At 44.3% G+C, this 22174-nt stretch overlaps 1 protein-coding gene across 4 annotated transcripts in view; it reads right to left on the bottom strand.

The window, feature by feature from the left end:
- The window catches only part of TRIM55 (tripartite motif containing 55), a 467397-nt gene that overhangs the window by 34843 nt on the left and 410380 nt on the right, over window positions 1–22174 (bottom strand). Inside the window, exon 10 of one of the 4 annotated variants that reach the window (XM_069220264.1) lies at window positions 1758–6525. The exons of the other annotated variants lie outside the window; for them this stretch is intronic. Coding sequence (XP_069076365.1) covers window positions 6502–6525 — 24 coding nt within the window. The 3' untranslated portion in view covers window positions 1758–6501. Of the gene's footprint in view, window positions 1–1757; window positions 6526–22174 lie in introns of those variants that run through there. 4 annotated transcript variants of the gene reach the window in all.

The following is a 22174-nucleotide window of genomic DNA, read 5'->3' as shown; positions in this document are numbered from 1 at the left end:
ACATTTATTGTTCTGAGGTCTCATTGTATGTGTACCTTCATATAACTTAATTCTCTTGTGTTGCCCATGTATCTTGTTGCTATGTACAGTTTTCAGGTCCGATCTGGGACCAGGTTGATGCTTTATAAATCACATCATGGAAAAATATGTAAAATAAATGGCCCTATGGCTTTTGTGTCTCTGTATTTTCACCTGTGACTCCCAGTAAGTGGTGTAGAAAAACCTACAATGGGCTATCTCGAAATGAGAACCATTATTAGTTTTGGAAAAAAAAAAAAACTACAGATGATAGAAGGAATGCAGAGCAAATCACAAATTCACCCCCAGTCACAGATCTGGGTTTAATCCATCAGTTGTTTTGCTTGCCATGACATTCCAGGTTGGACCTACCCATATGCAAATCAGTCTTGACCCTGTTCCCCATGGGAACAGTCCAGCCCGAACTGCCACGCCAGGTCTTCCCTGGACCCGAAACAAGCATCCCAGTACCGGTTTCAGCTTTATCAGCCAGGCTAGCTTGAATCTGGTGGCATAGCAAGCACGGGACCCACGTCTGGGTATACCCTTCCCACTTGGGGCGACAAATGCAAAAATAGATGATAGAAGGAATGCAGTATTGGTTTTTAAGGTTGGCTCTTATTTTGAAGAAGGTTGGAACTGTTGCCACTGCCTCAAGCAAACCCAGGGCCAGAGTTAGGGATGGGTACCTATTAATACAGATACTACAGTGCCTTCCTCTCTCCATGCAGGCATCAGTGTGTAGACATTGTGGGCATATGAGTGGGTTGCGCCTTGCTTGCACCAGGCAACCTGGTATATGTGTGGCCCAACCCACTAAGTCATATTTTTAAAGCCATTTTGCCTGGCTTTGAAAGGCTTCAAAAATATGGAGTAAAGCAAGGCAGTGCAAATCGCTGTGTTGCCTTACTTTATGCTAGGGAGGTATTCCATGGATGTTGCATGGGTGTTCCCTACGCAACTCCCATGGCTTTTGATGCAATTCCTGATTTACCAAACCTGATAAACCTGGAAACATGCCAAAAAGATACATCTCCCCAGGAGAGGTGTAACGAGGAGAAATATCTTAATTTCTCGTAGCTTTTGCCTCTGTTTGTGCTGCATTCTGCAGCACGCATAGCAAGTTGAAAAAGCCTCTAAGGATTGTTTTTGTGCAGGAAGGTATACCTTCCTGTGCAAAAATAATCCTGCATGCAGTGCAGGCACCCTGGTACCATGGTGCTAGGGTGTCTGCGTTGGTGCTAGGCTGCCAAAAGGGCCCCAGCAGAGGGAGAAACGAGTTACAACTAATTCCTGTCTTTGTTAAATCAGAGAACCGAACACAAATGCTTGACAACAACAACACAGGTAGTAAACTATGCAGTATTTGCTAGACTGCAAGCCCTGAATTAGAAGTCCTTCATAAAGTGGAAATGTGTGTTCTGGCGATAACTGGCCATTTCTGGGGGCTGTAGTAGCTTGATGCCGGGAAAAATGGGGTATGACCAGTGGTACATTTTTTACCTCCAATCATTTCTGCGTTTACATAAATGCAAGCAGAGACATTTACAAAAAAATCAAATTACCAGGCAGCGTGTGGTATTACCGTCACACAATCAGTACTTTCCAAAAATGTCTGTACAGCTGTGAAGTGGTGACATTTCATGTAATCATTTTACAGAACTCTTTACTTCACTCGGTATTAGCAGCATGCTCCAAACTCCCCTGACATCAGAAACCAATGATGTGAGGGCGAAAAGTCTCCAGATATTGGATTTAATTTTCGATGTGTATTTTATCAATCAACCAGGCCACAGATACAGTGATTTTATTTTTTACCAGCAGGTTGCATTTGCATACCAACAATCGCCATTTACAAAATACAGAAGTTATGAACTAAAAATACAGGTCCTCTGGTCATTAGTGTCGCTACAGAAATACCAAATTTCATAACATCACACAAAATGAAGTCAGCAATCTTTGCACACTCATTACAATACAGTCATATAGATGCTGTCTTAATACAATACCCATGGTTAAATTGAAGCAATTCGTGCTTTAACAGATGACTAAATTGCTAACATGATTCGTCAAAAAACGGTCAGACTGCATACAATTGAAGAGACAGGACCTTGGTTGCTCCGCCTATATGTGCCTATATGTGCCTCATTTTACTTTTAAGTAAGGTGCTGGGTAATGGCCTTTTTTAAAGTAGATGTGCTCTGCACATCATGTGAAATGACAATATTCCACCAATCTTGTCCACTATTCTTCAACGCACTCCTATTGCTTTCAGATCTCTGTGACTCTCTTCTTGGTTACTTTTTTATGTGTCTTTTTATTCAGTTCGGTTACATTCAGTAATGCCGCCTCGAGAGGTTTATCAGCAGATGAGCTGCTGCATTCTGCGCATCAGCTGATAAACCTCTCGAGGCGATCCCTCACTTGCCATGCTCTCGCTAAATTGCACTGGCTACCTGTGAAGAAATGTTTCCTTTTCAAAGCCATGCACTATTGTCATAGAATCTTGAACAGTAAAGGTCCTCGATATTTGTACTCTTTTGTCAAACCGTATTCTCTTAGAAGAAATTTGAGATCAGCAGGGGCTCTTCTAGCTTGTATTCCTACAATGAAGAGTACACATCAGAAGGTGTTCCCTTAGTTTTCTAGCCCCCCAAGATGTGGAATTCTCTTCCCCTCTCACTTAGACAGGAAAACATTGAACTATCCTTTTGAAAAAAAATTAAACACTTGGTCCTTCAGATTGTTCTGATTGGGACACTTTTTTGTCAGAATTAACCAGGGGCTTTACAAATTATTTCATTATTATTATTAAGATAATTATTATTACCCAATCGTCTATTTCTTCACTTCTCTCCAGTGCTATACTGTTACTGGTCTTCACTCACTCTCTTTCGCTGAACTTGCTGTTCATCGGTGATGATGTCTCCTGATCCCTCTCCTCCACTGCGGTCCCTCTCATGCTCCCTCCCACTCATCTCTCTCAGTGTCACTTATCATCTACCCACCTGTTCCTCCATTTCCCCTCTCCGCCTCCATTCTCACTCCACTAGTTTTCTCCTATATCTCTCTGCTTGCTTCTACCTCCCAAGAATAAAAGACTAAAAAGGCATTGATAAAATGACCCTCCAAACAGAATTACTTCAATGCATTTTTTCACTTGAAGAAGCAAGTACGGGGCACTGTGAGTTTAGCTAAGTCCTTCAAGAATGTTTTAAGCTGAACTCCATTCAGAGGATATGACCAGCGTTTTTTTAAACGGGAATAAGGAGTCGTTTAAATGGTTGAGGTGTTTATCAACTATTTTGTAGATGTATTTGTGATTTAGGAAGCCTTAAAAGAATAAATAAGCATTTGTGCAAAGCTAATGAAGTGACTTCAGCATTAGGAAGAAGGAGTCCCAAGCTGCCAGTCGGCTGCAAGATTTCAGGTTACTTGAAACGGAATCATTGGCTATTTTGGCATGCTAAGTAAACATGAATTGGTCTTGTGAGGATAGGAGACTAGAGGATATTTATTTTAGAGTAAAACGCGACAGCTTTGGGATGTTCTGTTTGTATGATTTGGGAGTTTCATGCCATTTACTAATTAAATGCTGCTCATTCGTTTGTTCTTGGCGCTGAGAATATTCGAATAATATAAGATGCCTGAAGGTGCTTGTTAAGTGGGATATTGGTAGTGCATTAGCAATGAAGAAGAGACGTTTTAATTTGGAATCATTCAGTTCCAGGGGTCTCAAAGTCAGGACGGGCTCTGTGGCAGTGCGATTGGTGCCACAGCACCGGGTGCTGGCTTCGGGTGGGGGCGCCTGCTTGCATGTATATTATGGTTTTAAAAGCACCTGCTGCGGTGTTTCTTGCCTTCAGCAGTTTTCAGGAACAATAAATATGTCAAGATAACTCTGGTGATGTTCTGCCTGGAGAGAAGTGGGAGTTTTCTCTAGTGGACGTTTTAAGGTAGCACAGAGGGTTAATATGCCTGCCGCAAGTAACGTGTACCATGCAAATTACCAAGTGCAAATAATGCAATCAGATCAGTGTGTTACTACTTTTGTCAGGGAGGTCCTCTGTTACTTGCAGTTTATAAGTTCAAATCCTAATAAGGAACAGTAAGCTATTAAATATCACAAAAGAACTGCAAGGTATAAAATAGAGTTGTATGTTTTTTTTTCTCCAGTCTTTCACTATCCTAATTTTGCAAAAAAGGGTTCATTTGGGTAGAAATCAGTTCTTATTATGACAGAGAACCCCCAACATTTAAATTCTGAGTTTTTTCTTCTCCACACCAAGCACTTTTCAACTATACAGCCTACCAGCATGGGAGACATGTGACTCCAACACCTCAGTCCTCTGTTTTATGTAACATTTTTAATACACTGATTTACACACCTATGATTGATTGTCTCTGTGTAATGTGTGTGCAATGTAAAGTGCTCTGACACCCTACACTGGTATGAGTGGTGCTATAAAACGAATTAAATGCATCTGAGAGAGAGTGGTTATGGAGACTTGAGATGCACTGTTAAATGGTGGTAGTGAGGGAGTCTGTGGCAGAGGTGGTCAAGGGGGGTGCCAACAAACATTGTCTCACAGGGCGCCACCAGCGCTAAGGCCGGCCCTGCTCAAAACTATCATGGTTCAATGCCGGTTTCTAGGGCCTGCAGTTGGTTGAACCTGTGGGTGATATGTGGGTAGATTTGTGAGTCATCTTTTCATGAGTGGCCAACAAGATATCATTTGTTTAAATAAGGGTGATATGCAGCGCTGGCCAATGTCTAGAACTTAGACCTACAGGACAATGAGATAGCAGGCCTGAAAGACATAGCAAAGGAAACAAGAAAAGAGTGAAACAGGGACAGTGAGCATGTGCACATGAGATAGGGAGAGAAGGGAACACAGAGAGAGACAAAGGATGAGAAATAGGGAGGGGGGAAGTCAGAGGAGGAAAACAGGGAAAGATGGATGAATAGTAAGCTGGAGATGTAAACAGAAGCTGCAAGAGGGACAGAGAGAAAGGGTGGGGGTGATCAGTTAAAGTTGATGAGGGAAAGTTCAAGAGAGGGGTACATAGCAAGTGAAAGGATCAGAAATGAGTGTGTGTAAGAAACAGTGTGTGAGTGGATGAGCGAAAATGGTGTAATAGTCTCAGTGAAACCTCTGCTGAGCCAACACCCTTTGCCTCCTGCCCTTCTCCCCTTGCCTACATAGAAGACTGCATACCTGTCAGTTACCTACACACACTGTGGACACAAATGCGGCAAAACAAAGATGATAGACAAGCTTCGGGCATCTAATGCCCAGTAAGATTTGCTCCCAAATGACCATGATTTGGATTTGAGGATGCTTTGCAGTGAAGCTTGACCTGATGGTGACCTTTACCTTCTATCTCCACCCTAGATGTACTCACTTTGTGGTGCCTTTATTCTGGAGAGTACTGTTACTGGGCTTAAGCATGGGTGACTGATTAGTCAGCATCAAGTTCTCAATTGCTGGATGTGTCACAGTGTAAAAGAGTACTATATTTTGCTCGTAAAGTTTATCATTGATCAAAGTGAGAGAGGTTAGCACTTACTTGCTGTCTGTGAAGTCTCTAACATAACATCTCTTTTGAAAAATTGTCTGCACCTAGGTTATGAGGCTGAAGTTAAAACAGGTAAGCGTTGTGTCCTCACTGATTACTAGTTAATGATGTATGAGTTTGTGAAATTTAGTTATATTCAAACTGTATACGGTATAATATGTATCCCGTATGTATCATTGGTCTTATCTTTGTGACAAATTGTCTTACAGCCAAGTTATCTTGTTTAAATTAAAGTTGAAAGTTGTTTTCACCTGATGTTTTTCTAAGATATAGAGAGAATGTAATAAAATAAGCTAGAACCACTTTATGAACAAATTATGGTCTTGCTTTTCATGGCTGTGAATAATACGTGAGTGTGCCAACTAAAAGATAGAGATGACGCAACAGGGACACAGAGAGACTGAGTGATAGAGCAATCTACATGGTTTAGAGATACATTTGGCCAAACGCTACAGGGCACAGGGGCATATCCAGACAGCCAGACACAATGGAACATGGATGGAAGTTCATTGGAGGAAAGTGTAAAACTGACTTGTGTCCAGGGCCTGGGAGGAGCTGATCAGTTGAATAGACAGAGAGGAGAATGTCTCCTTTAAGAATTGATAAAATACTCAAAGCAGATTGGTTTTAATTCTGCAATTAACACTTGAGAGGACATATGGTGTTGACACTTGGTCGGGCAGAACTAGAGTTTGATAATGTGGTCAGTTGGATGGCTGTTTCTTTCCTGGTTATTCTGAATGTTAATTCGTTATTGCCATGCCATTGACTTGCATGTGTTGGTTCTCGGGTGATAAGGTGGCACATTGTACTGTTGTGTTGGTTGCCTTGTCACTTATTCCTTCAAAGACGTATTGGATGGCAACCCCTGATGATCTTAAGGCGCTCTCTATGATGAGAGGATTAAGGCGACATCTCACCAGGATTCTGTAGTGTAGAAAAAATGAAATAAAATGTATTAAAATAGGTTTTGTTGTATAAACACATCCTATGCTCTCATTTAATGATCCTCAATGTCCTCCTGGGTCAAAGGAATGACAAGCTGAGAGATCCCAATTACTCTAATTATTCTGAGCTTGTTGTCGCAAACGCATGTAAATGTTTAATTCCTGTGGTGTTTTAGTTCATTTCTACAGTTTCGACCCCGATCCCTGGAGATAGCGGCTCTGCTCTTCATCCAGACCAGGGTCTGCATCACTTCGAGAAGCTCTTCATGAGTATCTTCTGTGGTAAAGTAATTGGAATTGATGCTAAAGGTCTCTAGGGTGAGGAGGCCCTTGGAAGCAGTCAGCACCCATGCCTCGACGCTTCCTTTCCCTGCCACATGGGAGCTCATATCTCTACAAAGGAGAGTGAATTGATTTACTTTTCACAAGGATCTTGCATTGATAAGGGACCTGCTGAAGTTGAAATAGAAACGTAATGATTGCTATCTCAGAGTCACTGTTGCTGTGGTGGTTGATGGGTTAAACTCCCAGAGATGCGTCCACAAAATATGCTCATTTCTTTCAAATCCAAGTGGTTCCCCCACTACCTAATACAAACCCTCTTCTCCCCTGATGTGCCTCCAAGGCAATAATGCCCTCACGGTTAAAACCTAGGTCAGATTACAGAAAGTGTTTACATGTACAACAACCAAGCACATGTGCCTTAGAACCATTTCTGCTTGTTTCGTGACAAGGAATGTAGCAAATCGATTTTGCTTAACAGCATATTAAGTTAAAAAAAATTGCCTCACACAGAAAATAGTAAAGTGCAAAATATATACAACAAACATTTTACAGAATAATGTGTAAAACAGGGGTAGGTGTAACTTGCATAAATTGCTGTAGCATAATTATACAAAATTACAGCAAAAAATATGCAAGACTATGCAGAACTACGCAAGGAGCATAACTCAGCATTAGCGCAAACAGTACCCTCACGTCCAAAATTGACCTGAGGATGGATTTTGCACTAAGAAAACAGCATGCTAAGAAAATCGTGCTAAATGAAACAGAACACAAACAGCAGAAGCCTGCAGCCACCTGCACTCGCTACGTTTGTTGTTCCTGTGCTCCTGTAGTAGGATTTTGGTTCCAAATTACTCAGAACTACACAGATAGACATAGTCACTTAATTTTCAAATAGCCAAAAAAAATCACCCAGGCCTAGTCTCCACATCTGCGAATGTGTGTGTAACACCACCTTTATAACTGTCCCAGTATGTGAAACTCTTCAGAAAGAACCCTCAGATTGTATGCTATTACTAAAAAATTGTCATTACACACATATGCTGTAATCTAGTAGTTCCCAATGTGTGGTCCGGGGACCCTTCGGGGTCCACGAAACCTCTTCAGGGGGTCCTCAACTGATTAGTAAGTTAAATGATATTGACAGATTAATAAAGTGTACATAAATACAGTGGCTTAATGTGCAAATGAAAATTTTAAAACATACTTTAATGTCAAGGAATCTGAAATTGGAAGCTAAACATTAAATTGGCATTCTCAGACTGATTTGTGGGAGCAGTGCAGGTGCATCAAACAGAATGTAGTATGGACCATGTATGGCTTCAATTGAATTTAGAAAAGCGTCAACCTTCCTTTTAAAAATTACATTATTTTTTATTTAGATGTGTTTAAAAATTAAATAAAATGTGTTATCAATGTTTCTGTATTTTTTGTGTATTGTGTTGTGTTTCAAATCATTGACAATGTTGAGGCCAAGGTCTCTGGCAACGAGTGATGACAGTGAGGTGGGGGCGTCCCGGATTTCAATAATGGTTCAGTGGGGGTCCCCAGATTCTAGTAATGATAAAGTGGGGGTCCACAGAAGTCAAAACGTTGGGAAACATTGCTGTTATATACAAGGTTCAGGAAGAAACAATAGGACAGCCACGCTGAAACTTTAAACACAAGCCAAGCATAGACAAAGCCACAGGCACTCATTCATGCATACATTCCAACAGAGCAACACACTTACACATACATATACCAACATACGTCGACACCCATGCACACAGACCAACATATATTACACTGACCATGCACGCAGGCAACTACCCAAACACATGCAGCAACCCATGAGCACATAGATGAAATCATGCAGCATACATTCGAGCAAGTTTGTTCATACAGACAACCAACAGAGGCAGAAAATTTCAAAGAAACCACACATTACGGCACAGTTTCTGTCAAAGACAGCACACAGGCTCACAAAGATGGATGTGCAAGAGTGTGGGTGTTTAGATGAATGGATGTATAGGTGTCGATGAGTAGATCAATGGATGGATGGTGTGTGGGTGGACAGGTCAATGGATGGATAGAGGAATAGTATGGGTAGATGGACAGAGGGGTGGATGGTTAGCCAGCTGAACATGAGTGCATACCTGGAGGGAAAAACATTGCCTAGGTGTGATATGTTGATGGAAGTTGCGAGATGTATTGGTGAATGAATTTCTGTGGCTGGATGTATTCGTGAACATATAGCTATGGGTGGGTGGATGAATAAGTGTAGGGTAATTATTGGATGAATGAATGGTGTGGGTGGGTGAGGGTAGTATCCCCTGCCTGCTTGCTCACACCATCTTCAAAACCAGCTGCATCTTTGTCAAACTATCATTAATGCCATGCATTCATTATTTTACCCTGCCTACACAGAACCATGCTTGCCCCCCAGATATGAGTAGATACTAATAACACATATTGTTCCCCATTCCAAAGTGCACAAACAGAGCACATGCACTATCTGCACAAGGTTTCATCATCAGTAAATTAAGGACATCCATAAATGCTGCAAACACGAGTATCCGATTTTGGGTGCAAACAGGAGTTTGATATGAAGAGATCACTATTTTCCGAGGACAAAATTCCTGCAATATTCCAAGATTTAGAACTTGTAAAGTGATATTACTTCGGAAATTTGTATTGTTGCATCGATTTCCATGTGTTTTCCCTCATTCTGAGCTCCTTTCCCGTACAACTTTCACAAGGTTTTTCCTAGTGAAAACTGTGAGATGACAAAAATAGCTCATGAATGTGGTTCTCTGCATAATTTGTTATCCAGATTCCTGTTTCTGCACAAATAGGGGTTTATTAGTTTCTTTTAATACAGGCCTAAGAAGCCAGATCCTTTGGTTTGGCATTGTTACCTGCTTGGACTTAGCAAGCCAAGAGCTCCCTCCTTAGTACGGAACAAGTACTTTTAACACCCCACTTCACAGATCTGAGGCACAGTATGGAAACAAAGAAAATGCAATGGCATTTGTAGTTGAAAGACTGTGGTGCATATTCATACTTGGCTTGCGCCTTTTTAGCGTCACAAATGTTGGTGCTAAAACGGCGTACAGCTAACTCCATATTTATATTTTGATGCTAGAACTGTCTAGCGTCAAAATATAGGGGTTAACTTCATATTGTGGATGCAGCAAACTACCTTCTGCTAATTAGATGCAAGGTAGGGGTTCCAGTCCACAATCTCACGCTAACCCCCACCGCCTTATTTATACTCTGGCGCAAAAACAATGCACATGGAGTAGGTGGATCATCCGGGGCAGTCCTGATAGTTACAGGATGTTATTCCAGATCCTCGAGGCAAAGATGGAAAAGGGCTGCTACTTTGTTTTTTCCTTTTTCCCCCTACTCGTACTGCAGTCTGAGGTGTCCTGGCTGAAGGTACACCAAGGACCACCAGAGATGGTGAACTTGTCTGCAAAGTAGGTAGGGTTGCTTGCTTTGTAAATAATGCAGCTGGTTTTGAAGATGGTGCATGCCGACAAGGGGAGCCTATGGAGCTGCATTAGAGTGCTGTGATTATATTTTTTCAGGACCTGGATGAGATGTGCTGCGGCATTAAGGATGGACAGAATGGGGCCAGTGTGAAGAAAGGGAGGCCATGAATCAGGACATTACTGATATTTAGATGTGAGAGTATTAGGGCCTGAACAGCAGGTTTGAAGTTGGTTTTCTGGAATAAACCGATTCACTTTCTCTATAAGAGATAAGTAGTACCAGGCTGTCTTTATTTTTTGGTGACATGTTTCTTGAGGGTAAGATTGGTGTCCAGAGTGAATCCAAGTAAATTGGGATTCAGTGAAATTTGAGGCTTAAAGTCATCATGGCTCATGTCATCGAACCAGGTTTGTACTGTTTGTTTGTTGTTGCTGGTAGGTGGCAGGAACTCTATTTTGATTAGGCAGGTGCTGGACATCTAGGTCCTGATTATGTGTAGGCAGTGTTTAAAGTTTTGGAAGTCTGAAGCAGAGGGGACAAGTAAGATGTGTATCATCTGCATATTGGTGAATGTTGATGCTAGTATCTGTGAGAAGAGCACCAAGCAGCTCCATGTAGAGGTTCAACATGAAAAGAGACAGTAAGGATCCCTGGGGGGCTCCACAGGTATTGATGACGCAGAAAAAGAAGGTCCGACATATATTCATACATATTGAGTAATCAAAATATAATGAAGTGTGATTTTAGTAAAGAAAATAATGTAGGAGGGAAATTGTGCCCTCGAGGTAGTTCGCCATCATTGTAAACGAGCTTTATTAATCATGAAGTATTGAAAATGTAGTAATCCGTCATAATTGCAAATGTATGCCATGATTTCTTGTTTGAAAACTGTTTTGCTTAGCTTAAATTTAGTACAGGCTTTGGCTTAGTTGCCTGGTCTCAAATTCTAACTGCGTGGTTTTTCCTTGAACTAATGAAACATATATTCTTGCTTGAAGTTGTATTTTTCCAGTAGAGCTGACTGATACACTTATCTCCAAGGTTTCGTACTAGGCCGGTTTCATCCCCTTTGATACAAGGTCAGTCTCTGCAGGTGCGGACAATGAAGGTACAGATAGTAAAATAATTGGCAAACCATGTTACAACTTGTGTTCCAAGGCTCCAAGGACAGTGTATGCATAAATGAGCGCTAGTAAAAGACAATTTTCATTGGACAATTTGAAGCCAACCTATGAACCCTTCAATGGAAGACCCTGCAGAATTTGGAATGTTTCTTACTTAAACCCACCGGACAAAGAGAAGTCAGCCATTTTCCTCGATGCCAGTTTGAAGCCTGATGCCAGACTCCATTTTGGACGACACCCTGATGCCCTTTTCTCTATCTGAGAGAAAGAGACTTTAAGAATTCTCCCCCTAGAGACTTTAACTTTGATTTGCCCCCGTCTTGCCCATGCAGTAACTTTGCCCCATTCTCCTTGCCGCTGCAAGGAAGCTTGCCCTTAACTTTGCCCCTTTGAAATTTGCCCCATGCTGATCAACCGGTACCTGAAGGACGAAGACTTTTCTTGAATGCTGATTGTATTTGGTAAATATGAAAGGATAAATGTATTATGCATTGTGTTTCTCCTTTTAGGTACCAACTGCTATTTTGATAGGGTCCTAGCTAGAAGTTTTCCAAATTTGTGTTGACTAAATTCGTTTTGCATGAAGTCCCACATGCCAATGCTAATTAGAGGTTAGTCGAGGTATTCATTCGATGTATCATGCTAATTTGAAATCTTGTTATGCTGACCAATGTATGAAATTAGTCAAATACAGTTAGTCATATTAGTGATTTGCATTGCGATAACAGAGTGTATCATTATTCAGATTTTGCGTAGATTACATTTCTTCCGCCGTTATGGACAGCTAGTAATGTTCATATACATATATCAATTGTTTTTGAGACATATATACATTGTGCTAGCTTTGTTAATATAGGGAAATAAATTCACTAACTTTTAATAAACTGGTGTGGTTATTCATGACTGAAAGGTCATGGTGCGCCGAAATACCAACTGTTATTGATTTCTGATGTGCTATATTGATCTACTAATTGATTATTGATTACCGATTACAATAGTTATTGATTATTGATCTGAGTGACTCGACTATTTTAGGATGAGGAGAGCCCGACTCGGTTAAAAGATTCACCGACCTCCAAAGTGTCCAGGTACAGGTAATTTATAAGGGCTGGACGCGTTATCAGTATAAGGGATCTTTTGGACCTGGAGGTGCCCATGTGAACAAAGTGGTGTTAGTTAGAATGGTAGGAAGAGATTGAAGAGTGAAGGACATTGCTGTTGAATCCTGTTCGAGAGTCCAGAGTGTATATGAGGGGCAAAAACAGTGCGGCTAAAGCAAAGATTAGAGCTGCAGTAAATGACACAATTGTGATGCTAGTAACCCTGCCTGATATTGGCCTCAGCAGATTTTGCAATTTGGCTTCTGAACATTTTATTTAAAGTTATCCAGCGCAATCAACCATGCCCCATAATGTATGCTACCGGAAATAGATTCAATGAGATGCTTGAAGAAAAAAATATATTTGTGGAAAAGAAAGCAAAGTATACACCTTTTTTCTTTGAACACAACAACTTGCTATGAAAAGTGTAGCATCTGCATTGCATGCCTTAAAAAGGTTCATGTTGATAATAGGCAGCCAATGAACGCGGCTGTTTACATGCTCTAAACCGCTTCCAAAGAGGTATGCTCAACAACTTGACGGCTTCCTGGAATGGCTACCATAATATAATCTGAAAACGAACGCAAATACTTAAAGAAAATACATTAATTTCTTTATAGCTACAGACTGCAAGCTGAGCGCAGTGCTCACATGTACACCCGCAAGAATAACATAAAACACGTTTCCTAGAAACATTTTAGGGTTTCTGTCATTTTGTGCCTGCTCACTGACATCTCTCAGTGAGGCCAGAACGAGCGAAGAGAGCTGTTTACGACACACTAACCACAGACGTATTACCCGTTGAGCTGCACCCGGGAGACATTCCTGCAGTGGAAGTGGTGTAAACTGTTAGTTTGTGCTCTGCATTGAGCGATCAGCAAACAATAGGTTTACGACTTGTAGGGATAACAGCACATACGGTAATATGCTCAAACAGCGTTCTCTTGGGCAACAGCAGGGGATCTTTAAAGCACAGTAACTGTATTTTAGATCATCCTTCCTTCAAAATCTACAATTTAAGTAAGTGTATAGTGCATTAGGAATAGCAGAAAATCCGCCATGACATAAACAGCAATCCTTTCCTTCGCTGCTTTTGGAAATGATTTGAAATAATGCGATCTCTCATCAGCCCTGCAGTTGATGCCTCATGCCTTGTGCCCTGCGGTGACCCTCGGATAATATGTTTGATCTTGAAATAGGTGCTGGGGAAGGGAGAGCACGCATTAGTCCCAAAGTCCATTTGCATAAAGATGATCTTTTTCATCTACGTATCATGGAGTTTGTATTTACCAATCTAGTCTGTGTTTCCCGTGTGGCTGATCTCATTCCGGCTATTTTAGATCATATGCCATAAGCAATCTGGGCAGGTTAATTGGGACAAAACCGCTAATGAAGCCATTCTAGCAGCGAGGAAATTAAACCCAACCACATGAACAAACAGGCTATTCGAGAAATCAATTTATACCCTGCACTAGCAATTATTTTGGCTTCATCTGTATATTATTGAATATGTGATGCATAGACTTCGGCTCACCAAAAAGCTAGGGGTACCACAGGTGGCATTGCACGTCCTTTGACCCTCGATGACATCACAGAGTTAACCCTTGTCCCGGCCTTAGCCCACCAGCAGACAGCTCTTTGCTGCTCCGGGGCTAGGACAAGAAACAAAGACTGCTAAGTGCCATATGTACTTTCTGTCTCTGCAGCTGCCTTCATCGCCCCGTGGACCAGGGGTAACATGGGCAGTGCCAGGGGTACCTGAGTGCAAGGCAGGAGTAAGAGCTGCTGCCTTAAGCCACACCTAATTGACGTTCATACCATAACGGTTCCTCTCTTCCAGACATAGAAGATGACTTCTGCGTTTTGTTAAAGAATATACAGAGAATTCTAAGATTATAGTTTCACTGTGGATTCACCCCAAGCTCTTGCAATGCATGTGTGTCTCATGATGGGAGTGAGCATGTCACATGAATGTCGCATTGGGGTAGGGACACATGTGGAATGTTGTGTAAGTTTTGAAAGGTGGAGGACTGGAGGAAACATGGGGGCATGTTTACAAGAAAGTGGCATATCAGTCCTGATGCACCACTTTTCAAGTGTCACCCTTTGCCCCACCTACTGAGACCATGGCGTATTTACAACACGGCGCACCTTGGCGGTCCTTAGGATAGTAGCGTCAAAATGTTTATGCTATTGTGGCGCTTTGCTGCACTAGCGTAAACATTTTTGATGCTAGTGCGGCAAAGCACAGGGAGGCCCATTGATTAAAATGGGTGCATCGTTTTAATTCCTGCTCTGAGCGGGCATTACAAATGACGGAAAAAATGATGCAGTGAAATGTAAATTTCACTGCACCATTTATTTCGGGCCTTCCTGCATCAGAACACCCCCTTGCATATGTTATGCCTTACCCAGGCATAATGTGGCACAAGGAGTTGCAAAGTGGCGCAAAGAAAGCATTGCACGACTTTATAAACACAGCTTGCGGGAAAAGCCACCTTAGCATCACCTTAGCATCACAAAAATGACATTAAGGCAACGCAAGGTGCATAACAATATGCCTGTTAGACCTGGCAGCCTCAGGGTGTCTGTTGGACTTTTGCTTATGCAGGGTCATCCCCAGTCTTTTTGCCTCCTGCCTCCTATTTTTTTTTGACCTGTTGCTGTTGGCTTTTCAACTCTGACCACTTTACCACTGCTAACCAGTGCTAAAGTGCATATGCTCTCCGTGTAAATTGTATATAATTGGCTTATCCATGATTGGCATATTTGATTTACTCGTACGTCCCTAGTAAGGTGCACTAGAGGTGCCAGGGCCTGTAAACAAATGCTACTAGTGGGCCTGCAGCACTGGTTGTGCCACCCACATAAGTAGCTCTGTAATCATGTCTCAGACCTGCCACTGCAGTGTCGGTGTGTGTATTTTTACACTGTAAATTCGACTTGGCAAGTGTACCCACTTACCAGGCCTAAACCTTCCCTTTACTTACATGTAAGGCACCCCTAAGGTAGGCCCTAGGTAGCCCCAAGGGCAGGGTGCAGTGTATGGATAAGGCAGGACATATAGTAATGTGGTTTATATGTCCTGACAGTGAAATACTGCCAACTTCGTTTTTCACTGTTGCAAGGCCTGTCTCTCTCATAGGATAACATGGGGGCTACCTTTAAATATGATTAAAGTGTAGATTCCCCTAGAGAGTAGATGGACATGTGGAGTTTGGAGTCCCTGAACTCACAATTAAAAAATACATATTTTAGTAAAGTTGATTTTAAGATTGTGCGTTTGAAAATGCCACTTTTAGAAAGTGAGCATTTTCTTGCTTAAACCATTCTGTGACTCTGCCTTGTTTGTGGATTCCCTGTCTGGGTCAGTTTGACAGTTGGGTTGTTTTTCACCTCGCACTAGACAGTGACACAAAGGGGGCTGGGGTGTAACCTGCATTTCCTGATTAGCCATCTCTGCTAGGAGGGAGGGGTGGAGTGGTCACTCTCATCTGAAAGGACTATGCCTACCTCTGACAATGCCGGCTCCAACCCCCTGCTGTGTGTCTGATGCCTTGCCTGGGCAAGGCAGGATTTCACAAGTAGGTGTGAGTCCCCTTTGAAGAAAGGTGACTTCAAAGACTAAAATGGGTTTAAGAAGGGACCACAAAGTCCAGTCTTTGCCCTCTTACTCTGGCAGAAGCAGCACTGCAGGAAAGCTCCACAAAGCACAGTCACAGGCAGTGCAGCGCTTCTTCCTCAGTTATCAGCTCTTCTCCAGGCAGAGGTTCCTCTTGGTTCCAGAAGTGTTTCTCAAGTCTGTAGATTTGGGTGCCCTTCTTATACCCATTTTAGTCTTTGAAGTCACCTTTCTTCAAAGGGGACTCACACCTACTTGTGAAATCCTGCCTTTCCCAGGCAAGGCCTCAGACATACACCAGGGGGTTGGAGCCAGCATTGTCAGAGGCAGGCACAGTCCTTTCAGATGAGAGTGACCACTCCACCCCTCCCTCCTAGCAGAGATGGCTAATCAGGAAATGCAGGTTACACCCCAGCCCCCTTTGTGTCACTGTCTAGTGCGAGGTGAAAAACAACCCAACTGTCAAACTGACCCAAACAGGGAATCCACAAACAAGGCAGAGTCACAGAATGGTTTAAGCAAAAAATGCTCATTTTCTAAAAGTGGCATTTTCAAACGCACAATCTTAAAATCAACTTTACTAAAAGATGTATTTTTAAATTGTGAGTTCAGGGACCCCAAACTCCACATGTCCATCTACTCTCTAGGGGAATCTACACTTTAATCATATTTAAAGGTAGCCCCCATGTTATCCTATGAGAGAGACAGGCCTTGCAACAGTGAAAAACGAAGTTGGCAGTATTTCACTGTCAGGACATATAAACCACATTACTATATGTCCTACCTTATCCATACACTGCACCCTGCCCTTGGGGCTACCTAGAGCCTACCTTAGGGGTGCCTTACATGTAAGTAAAGGGAAGGTTTAGGCCTGGCAAGTGGGTACACTTGCCAAGTCGAATTTACAGTGTAAAAATACACACACAGACACTGCAGTGGCAGGTCTGAAACATGATTACAGAGCTACTTATGTGGGTGGCACAACCAGTGCTGCAGGCCCACTAGTAGCATTTGTTTACAGGCCCTGGCACCTCTAGTGCACCTTACTAGGGACGTACGAGTAAATCAAATATGCCAATCATGGATAAGCCAATTATATACAATTTACACGGAGAGCATATGCACTTTAGCACTGGTTAGCAGTGGTAAAGTGCTCAGAGTTGAAAAGCCAACAGCAACAGGGCAGAAAAAATAGGAGGCAGGAGGCAAAAAGACTGGGGATGACCCTGCATAAGCAAAAGTCCAACACGACCCCCTACCAGCCTAAAGCCAGGGGAGAACAATCAATACCTTGATGTACTTCCCTGATTGGGGCGATAGAACAAGGACCCAGGCCCACAACAGCAGGGGCATGTTCCAGTTCTACGCCTTCCTGACTCCAGTTGGATCCCTCTGTCCATACTCTCAGGGCCCACAAAGCTAACCCATGGGGAACCCTTCTCCACATCTACAGACACCATCTGTGCAGCACCTAACTTTACTTTGCTCACAGATGTATTTCAATGGGCAGATAGTACCACCAGGGCCAACACAGTGGTGTTGCCCACTCCACCCCCGGGGTGTGACTCTCGTCCCCCCCCAGGGGCAACTCTGTCCACCAGGACAGCAAGCCACAGTGGCCCCAGACAACTGTCAGGGATGAGAGCCCGACCTCAGGCCTCTCCAAGCACTGTGACTGCGGAGAGTGGGGGGCAGTAGCCCCAGGTGCCTGACACCCTTTGACCACTCTCCCTTCCACCAGGTCAGAGAAGATAACCTGACCCTGGTCCTCCCCTCTGGGGCTCTGTACCCTCCCTCCAGGAGCGGCACCCCCAGAGTAAAAAATTGTCAGGGTGCTTGTAGAAGCAGTCTTGCACAATTCTTCCACCAGTGCAGGGATGTTAACCTGCAACTGATCCTCCAACCTGGGGTCTGTACCTTCAGGTTGGACCAGGGCCGGGGGTGAGGCTTCCCTCCCCCTGCCCTCTCTTCTGGGGTCCTGAACCACCCAACTAGGAGTGGCCCCCCCAGAAGACAACATGGTAGGGGCACTGTTAGCAGAAGCCCCTTCCTCCAGGTCATGGGGGACACCCTGAACCTGGCCTTCCAATCCAGGGTCTGTACCCTTAGATTGCTCTGGGGTCAGGGGTGAGTCTTTCTCTTCCTTTCCCCTACTCTCAGGGTTCTGCACCCACCCCTCAGCGAGAGTACCCCTTGAAATCACACCAGGGGGGGTGATTGGGCAAACCGCCCCCCCCTTCAGGTCAGGGTTTATCCCCTGCACCTGATCCTCGATTCCAGGGTCTGTACCCACAGACTGGACCACTGCCTGGCAACCCAGGAATTCCTGTGGGGCATACCTACCCCCACCAGGTCAGAGTTTACCTCCTGAACCTGATCATTCAACCCAGAGTCACCACCCTGCGGTTGAACCACTGCCTGGCACACCAGGACTTCCAGGGGGGCACACTTACCCCCATCAAGGGACACACTGTCCCCAAGGGCCACACAAGAGTCTGGCTGGTGCATGTCTCCTGACCTCTGCCCATCTGACAGAGTCTGGATTCCCCCCAACCCAGAAATGGTCTCACCAAGGTCATTCCTGGGGGGCTCTGCTCTCAGAGCTGACCCCTGACTCTCCAGGTTCTCCACTGGGGTCCGCAACCCCCTCTCAACCCTCTGTCTGGACTTCTGCTTCCCCTCACTACGAGTGGTACTGCCAGACACCAGAACTGGTGGGACGCTGGCTACAGCCGCCCCCTCAAGTTCTCCTGACACTGTGGGATCTCCCTCAACAGATGGCCCTATGGTACAGGCTAGGCTCCCCTCCTTGTGTTCCCTCATGGAACCCTCCAGGACCTGGGACCGGATCTCGGGCACCTTGGACCTCAGCCCATCCCCATTCCCTCTCCTCAGAGACTGGAAATGGGGTTCCTCACCCATCCCACTACACTGGGACCTACCTGGGACACTACAATCCTTCCCTACCTCACCCGGTTGGGAAATACCTAGACCACTCCTCTCAGGAGCCCCCCCAAATGCCTCTTCAGACTCTCTGGCACTCACCAAGAGGTCTGCCTCCATTGTAAGCTCCCTGGGGTCAGAGAACTCACACTCCACCTGGTGTTGGCGTAGCTCTGGAAAATAAGGACTAGACATATGCTCTCCAGCAATTACATCACTCAGCCCCTTACATGAATTAACCAAAGTACCCTTCACCCAACCATCCAGTGACTCTGCTTTGGAAAAGCACCCCACATCACCCTCCTGAGACTGGTGAGACAGTACCTGACTGTCCCTGACACTCAACCCACACTCTTCTGGGATGTCTTCACACTCCATAACCAGGACTTCTACCTTGGGGGAACCCCTCTCCCTGTCACTCTCACCTAGAGTCAGTAGAGTGTCCCTCCCACCAGTAGGAATATGACTCCCCATGCCAGTTCCCCAATCCACCTCAGGGACCCTGTGCATCACTGGAGCTACCTCATACCCCTGAACCTCCTGGCGTGTGTTAACTCCCTCCTTCAAGTAGGGCACCACATCTCTGGGCATGTGCACTTCTTCAGCAGTACTGGATACAAGATTTTTGCTGCCCCCATCTGAACTGGACTCAGCCCTCATGGCCTCCAGCTTCAGCTCTTCACAGCTCAGCTCTTGAGCTGTAATCCTTTCTTTTTCCAGGACTAAGGCTCTCTTCTCCTCAGCCCTCTCAAGCTCTGCATCTAGCTCTTCCAGACTCCGGATTCGAGCTAGGAGCCAATCATCTCTTTCTGTTCCCTCCTCCGTGCCACTGCCCTCCTCCTCAGAGTAGTCCTCCTCCTTAGAGTAGTTATCCTCCTCAGACTCATTTGGTGGTGTTGCCTGACAACGTTTCAATTCATACTGAAACAGGGCTGACTCAAGATCCTCCCTTCTGGATTTCTTGTTCACAGCCAGTCCTCTTTCCATGAAGAATGCTTTAAGCTGCCACTTTTTATACATAAATAGGTGCCAGAAATTGACTTCCATTCTGCAAAGGCTTCACAACCAAAAACCAAAGTCCAAAAATATTAGCAATACTTCCAGGAGGACATCAGAGAACAAATAGCAGAATCACAAGACAAGTAGTATGTGGTCACGTAGTGGTCTGAACTCAAAACAGTAGTGTACACTTAATCACTGTATGTCAAGTACAAATACAAGTACAAATCCCAACCGCTGATCACCAATGTTAGAAATGGGGTCTTTGGTTGACAGTCAGGTTACCCCCTGTTCAAGCAAGGACCCTCACTCTAGCTGAGGGTGATTCTCTTTTACCCTGACTAGAGTGAGGGTCCTTGCTTGTACAGGGGGTAACCTGACTGTCAACCAAAGACCCCATTTCTAACAGTGTCCTTACTTTTTGCCTGCCTCCCTCCACCTTTTGGACACTGCTTTTGCTGGTTTTAGGACTCTGCGCACTTTACCACTGCTAACCTGTGCCAAAGTGCATATGCTCTCTCCCTTAAAACATGGTGACATTGGTTAATACCTGTAGGTCCCCAGTAAAGCGCACTACATGTGCCCAGGGCCTGTAGATTAAATGCTACTAGTGGGCCTGCAGCACTGATATTGCCACCCATGTAAATATCCCCTTAACCATGCCTCAGGCCTGTCATTGCAAGTTCTGTGTGTGGAGTTTCATTGCCAATTCGACTTGTCATTTGAAAGTACCTGCCAAGCCTTAAACTCCCCCTTTTCGACATATAAGTCACCCCTAAGGTAGGCCTTAGGTAACCCATGGGGCAGGGTGTGATGTAAATAAAAGGCAGGACTTACACCTGTGTAGTTTATATGTCCTGATAGTGTAAAACTCCAAAATTCGTTTTACACTGCTGTGATGTCTGCTCCTTTCATAGTCTAACATTGGGGCTACCCTCATATCCTGTTTGAGTGGTAGGTTCTAATCTGAAAGGAGTAACAAGGTCATATTTAGTATGGCCAGAATGGTAATACAGAATCCTGCTGACTGGTGAAGTTGGATGTAATATTACTGTTTAAGAAATGCCACTTTTAGAAAGTGAGCATTTCTCTGCACTTAAATCCTTCTGTGCCTTCCAATCCATGTCTGGTTGAGTTACTTGACAGCTTCCTTGTGCATTTCACTCAGGCAACCCTAAACACAGGATACTCAGTTACACCTGCACACATTTGCATACTGAATGGGTCTTCCTGGGCTGGGAGGGTGGAGGGCCACACACTTTCATGTCAAAAGACAGTGGCCTGCCCTCACACAATGAATTGCCAAACCCCTTACTGGGACCCTGGCAGACAGGATGGAAAGGAAAGGGGACCTTGTGCACTTCTAAGCCACTCTTTGAAGTCTCTTCCACTTCTAAGGCCCATTTGGGTATTTAAGCAGGGCCTCCGACCTAACCAACTCAGACAAGATACCACTGGTGAAGAAACTCTGAACCAGAACCTGCAACCTGCCAAGAGGAACTGCCTGGCTGCCCAAAGGACTCACCTGACTGCTTTTCTGCAAAGAACTGCTGCCCTGCTGTTTCCCTGCAGCCTTGCTGTCCTCTGGCTCTTCTGAAAAGTGCTCTCCAAGGACTTGAATAGAGCTTGCCTCCTGTTCAGTGAAGTCGCAGGGCCAAAAATACTTTTCTGCAAAGAACTCCTTGTGCGGCGAAAATTAGACGCACAGCCTGGAAGAAACGACGCACAGCCTGCATTGCGGTAAGAAAATTACCGCACGCCCAACCGGAACAACGCTGCCCGGCTCCAAGAGAGGAGATCGACACAACGCCAGCATTGCGACCGGAACTACGACGCTCGGCCCACTGGATCGATGCATAGCCGAGCCAGAATGACACAGCCCGACCTCCTGCAAGAGGAAACGACGCAGCGCCTGCTGTGCGACAGACAATTCCACGCATCGCCCACCGGATCGACGCACGTGTTCTGGTAGTGAAAAACTTCCAAATTAATTTTCACTACTGTGAGTCCTACACCTCCCATAGGATAACATTAAGGGCTCCCTTATTACATTTGATAAGCTGTAGTTCCCAATTG

The sequence above is a fragment of the Pleurodeles waltl genome, chromosome 2_2 (assembly GCF_031143425.1).
Source record: "Pleurodeles waltl isolate 20211129_DDA chromosome 2_2, aPleWal1.hap1.20221129, whole genome shotgun sequence".
Classification (NCBI taxonomy): domain Eukaryota; kingdom Metazoa; phylum Chordata; class Amphibia; order Caudata; family Salamandridae; genus Pleurodeles; species Pleurodeles waltl.
Note: the sequence above shows the minus strand (reverse complement) of the source record. Positions and strands in the feature narration are given on the sequence as shown.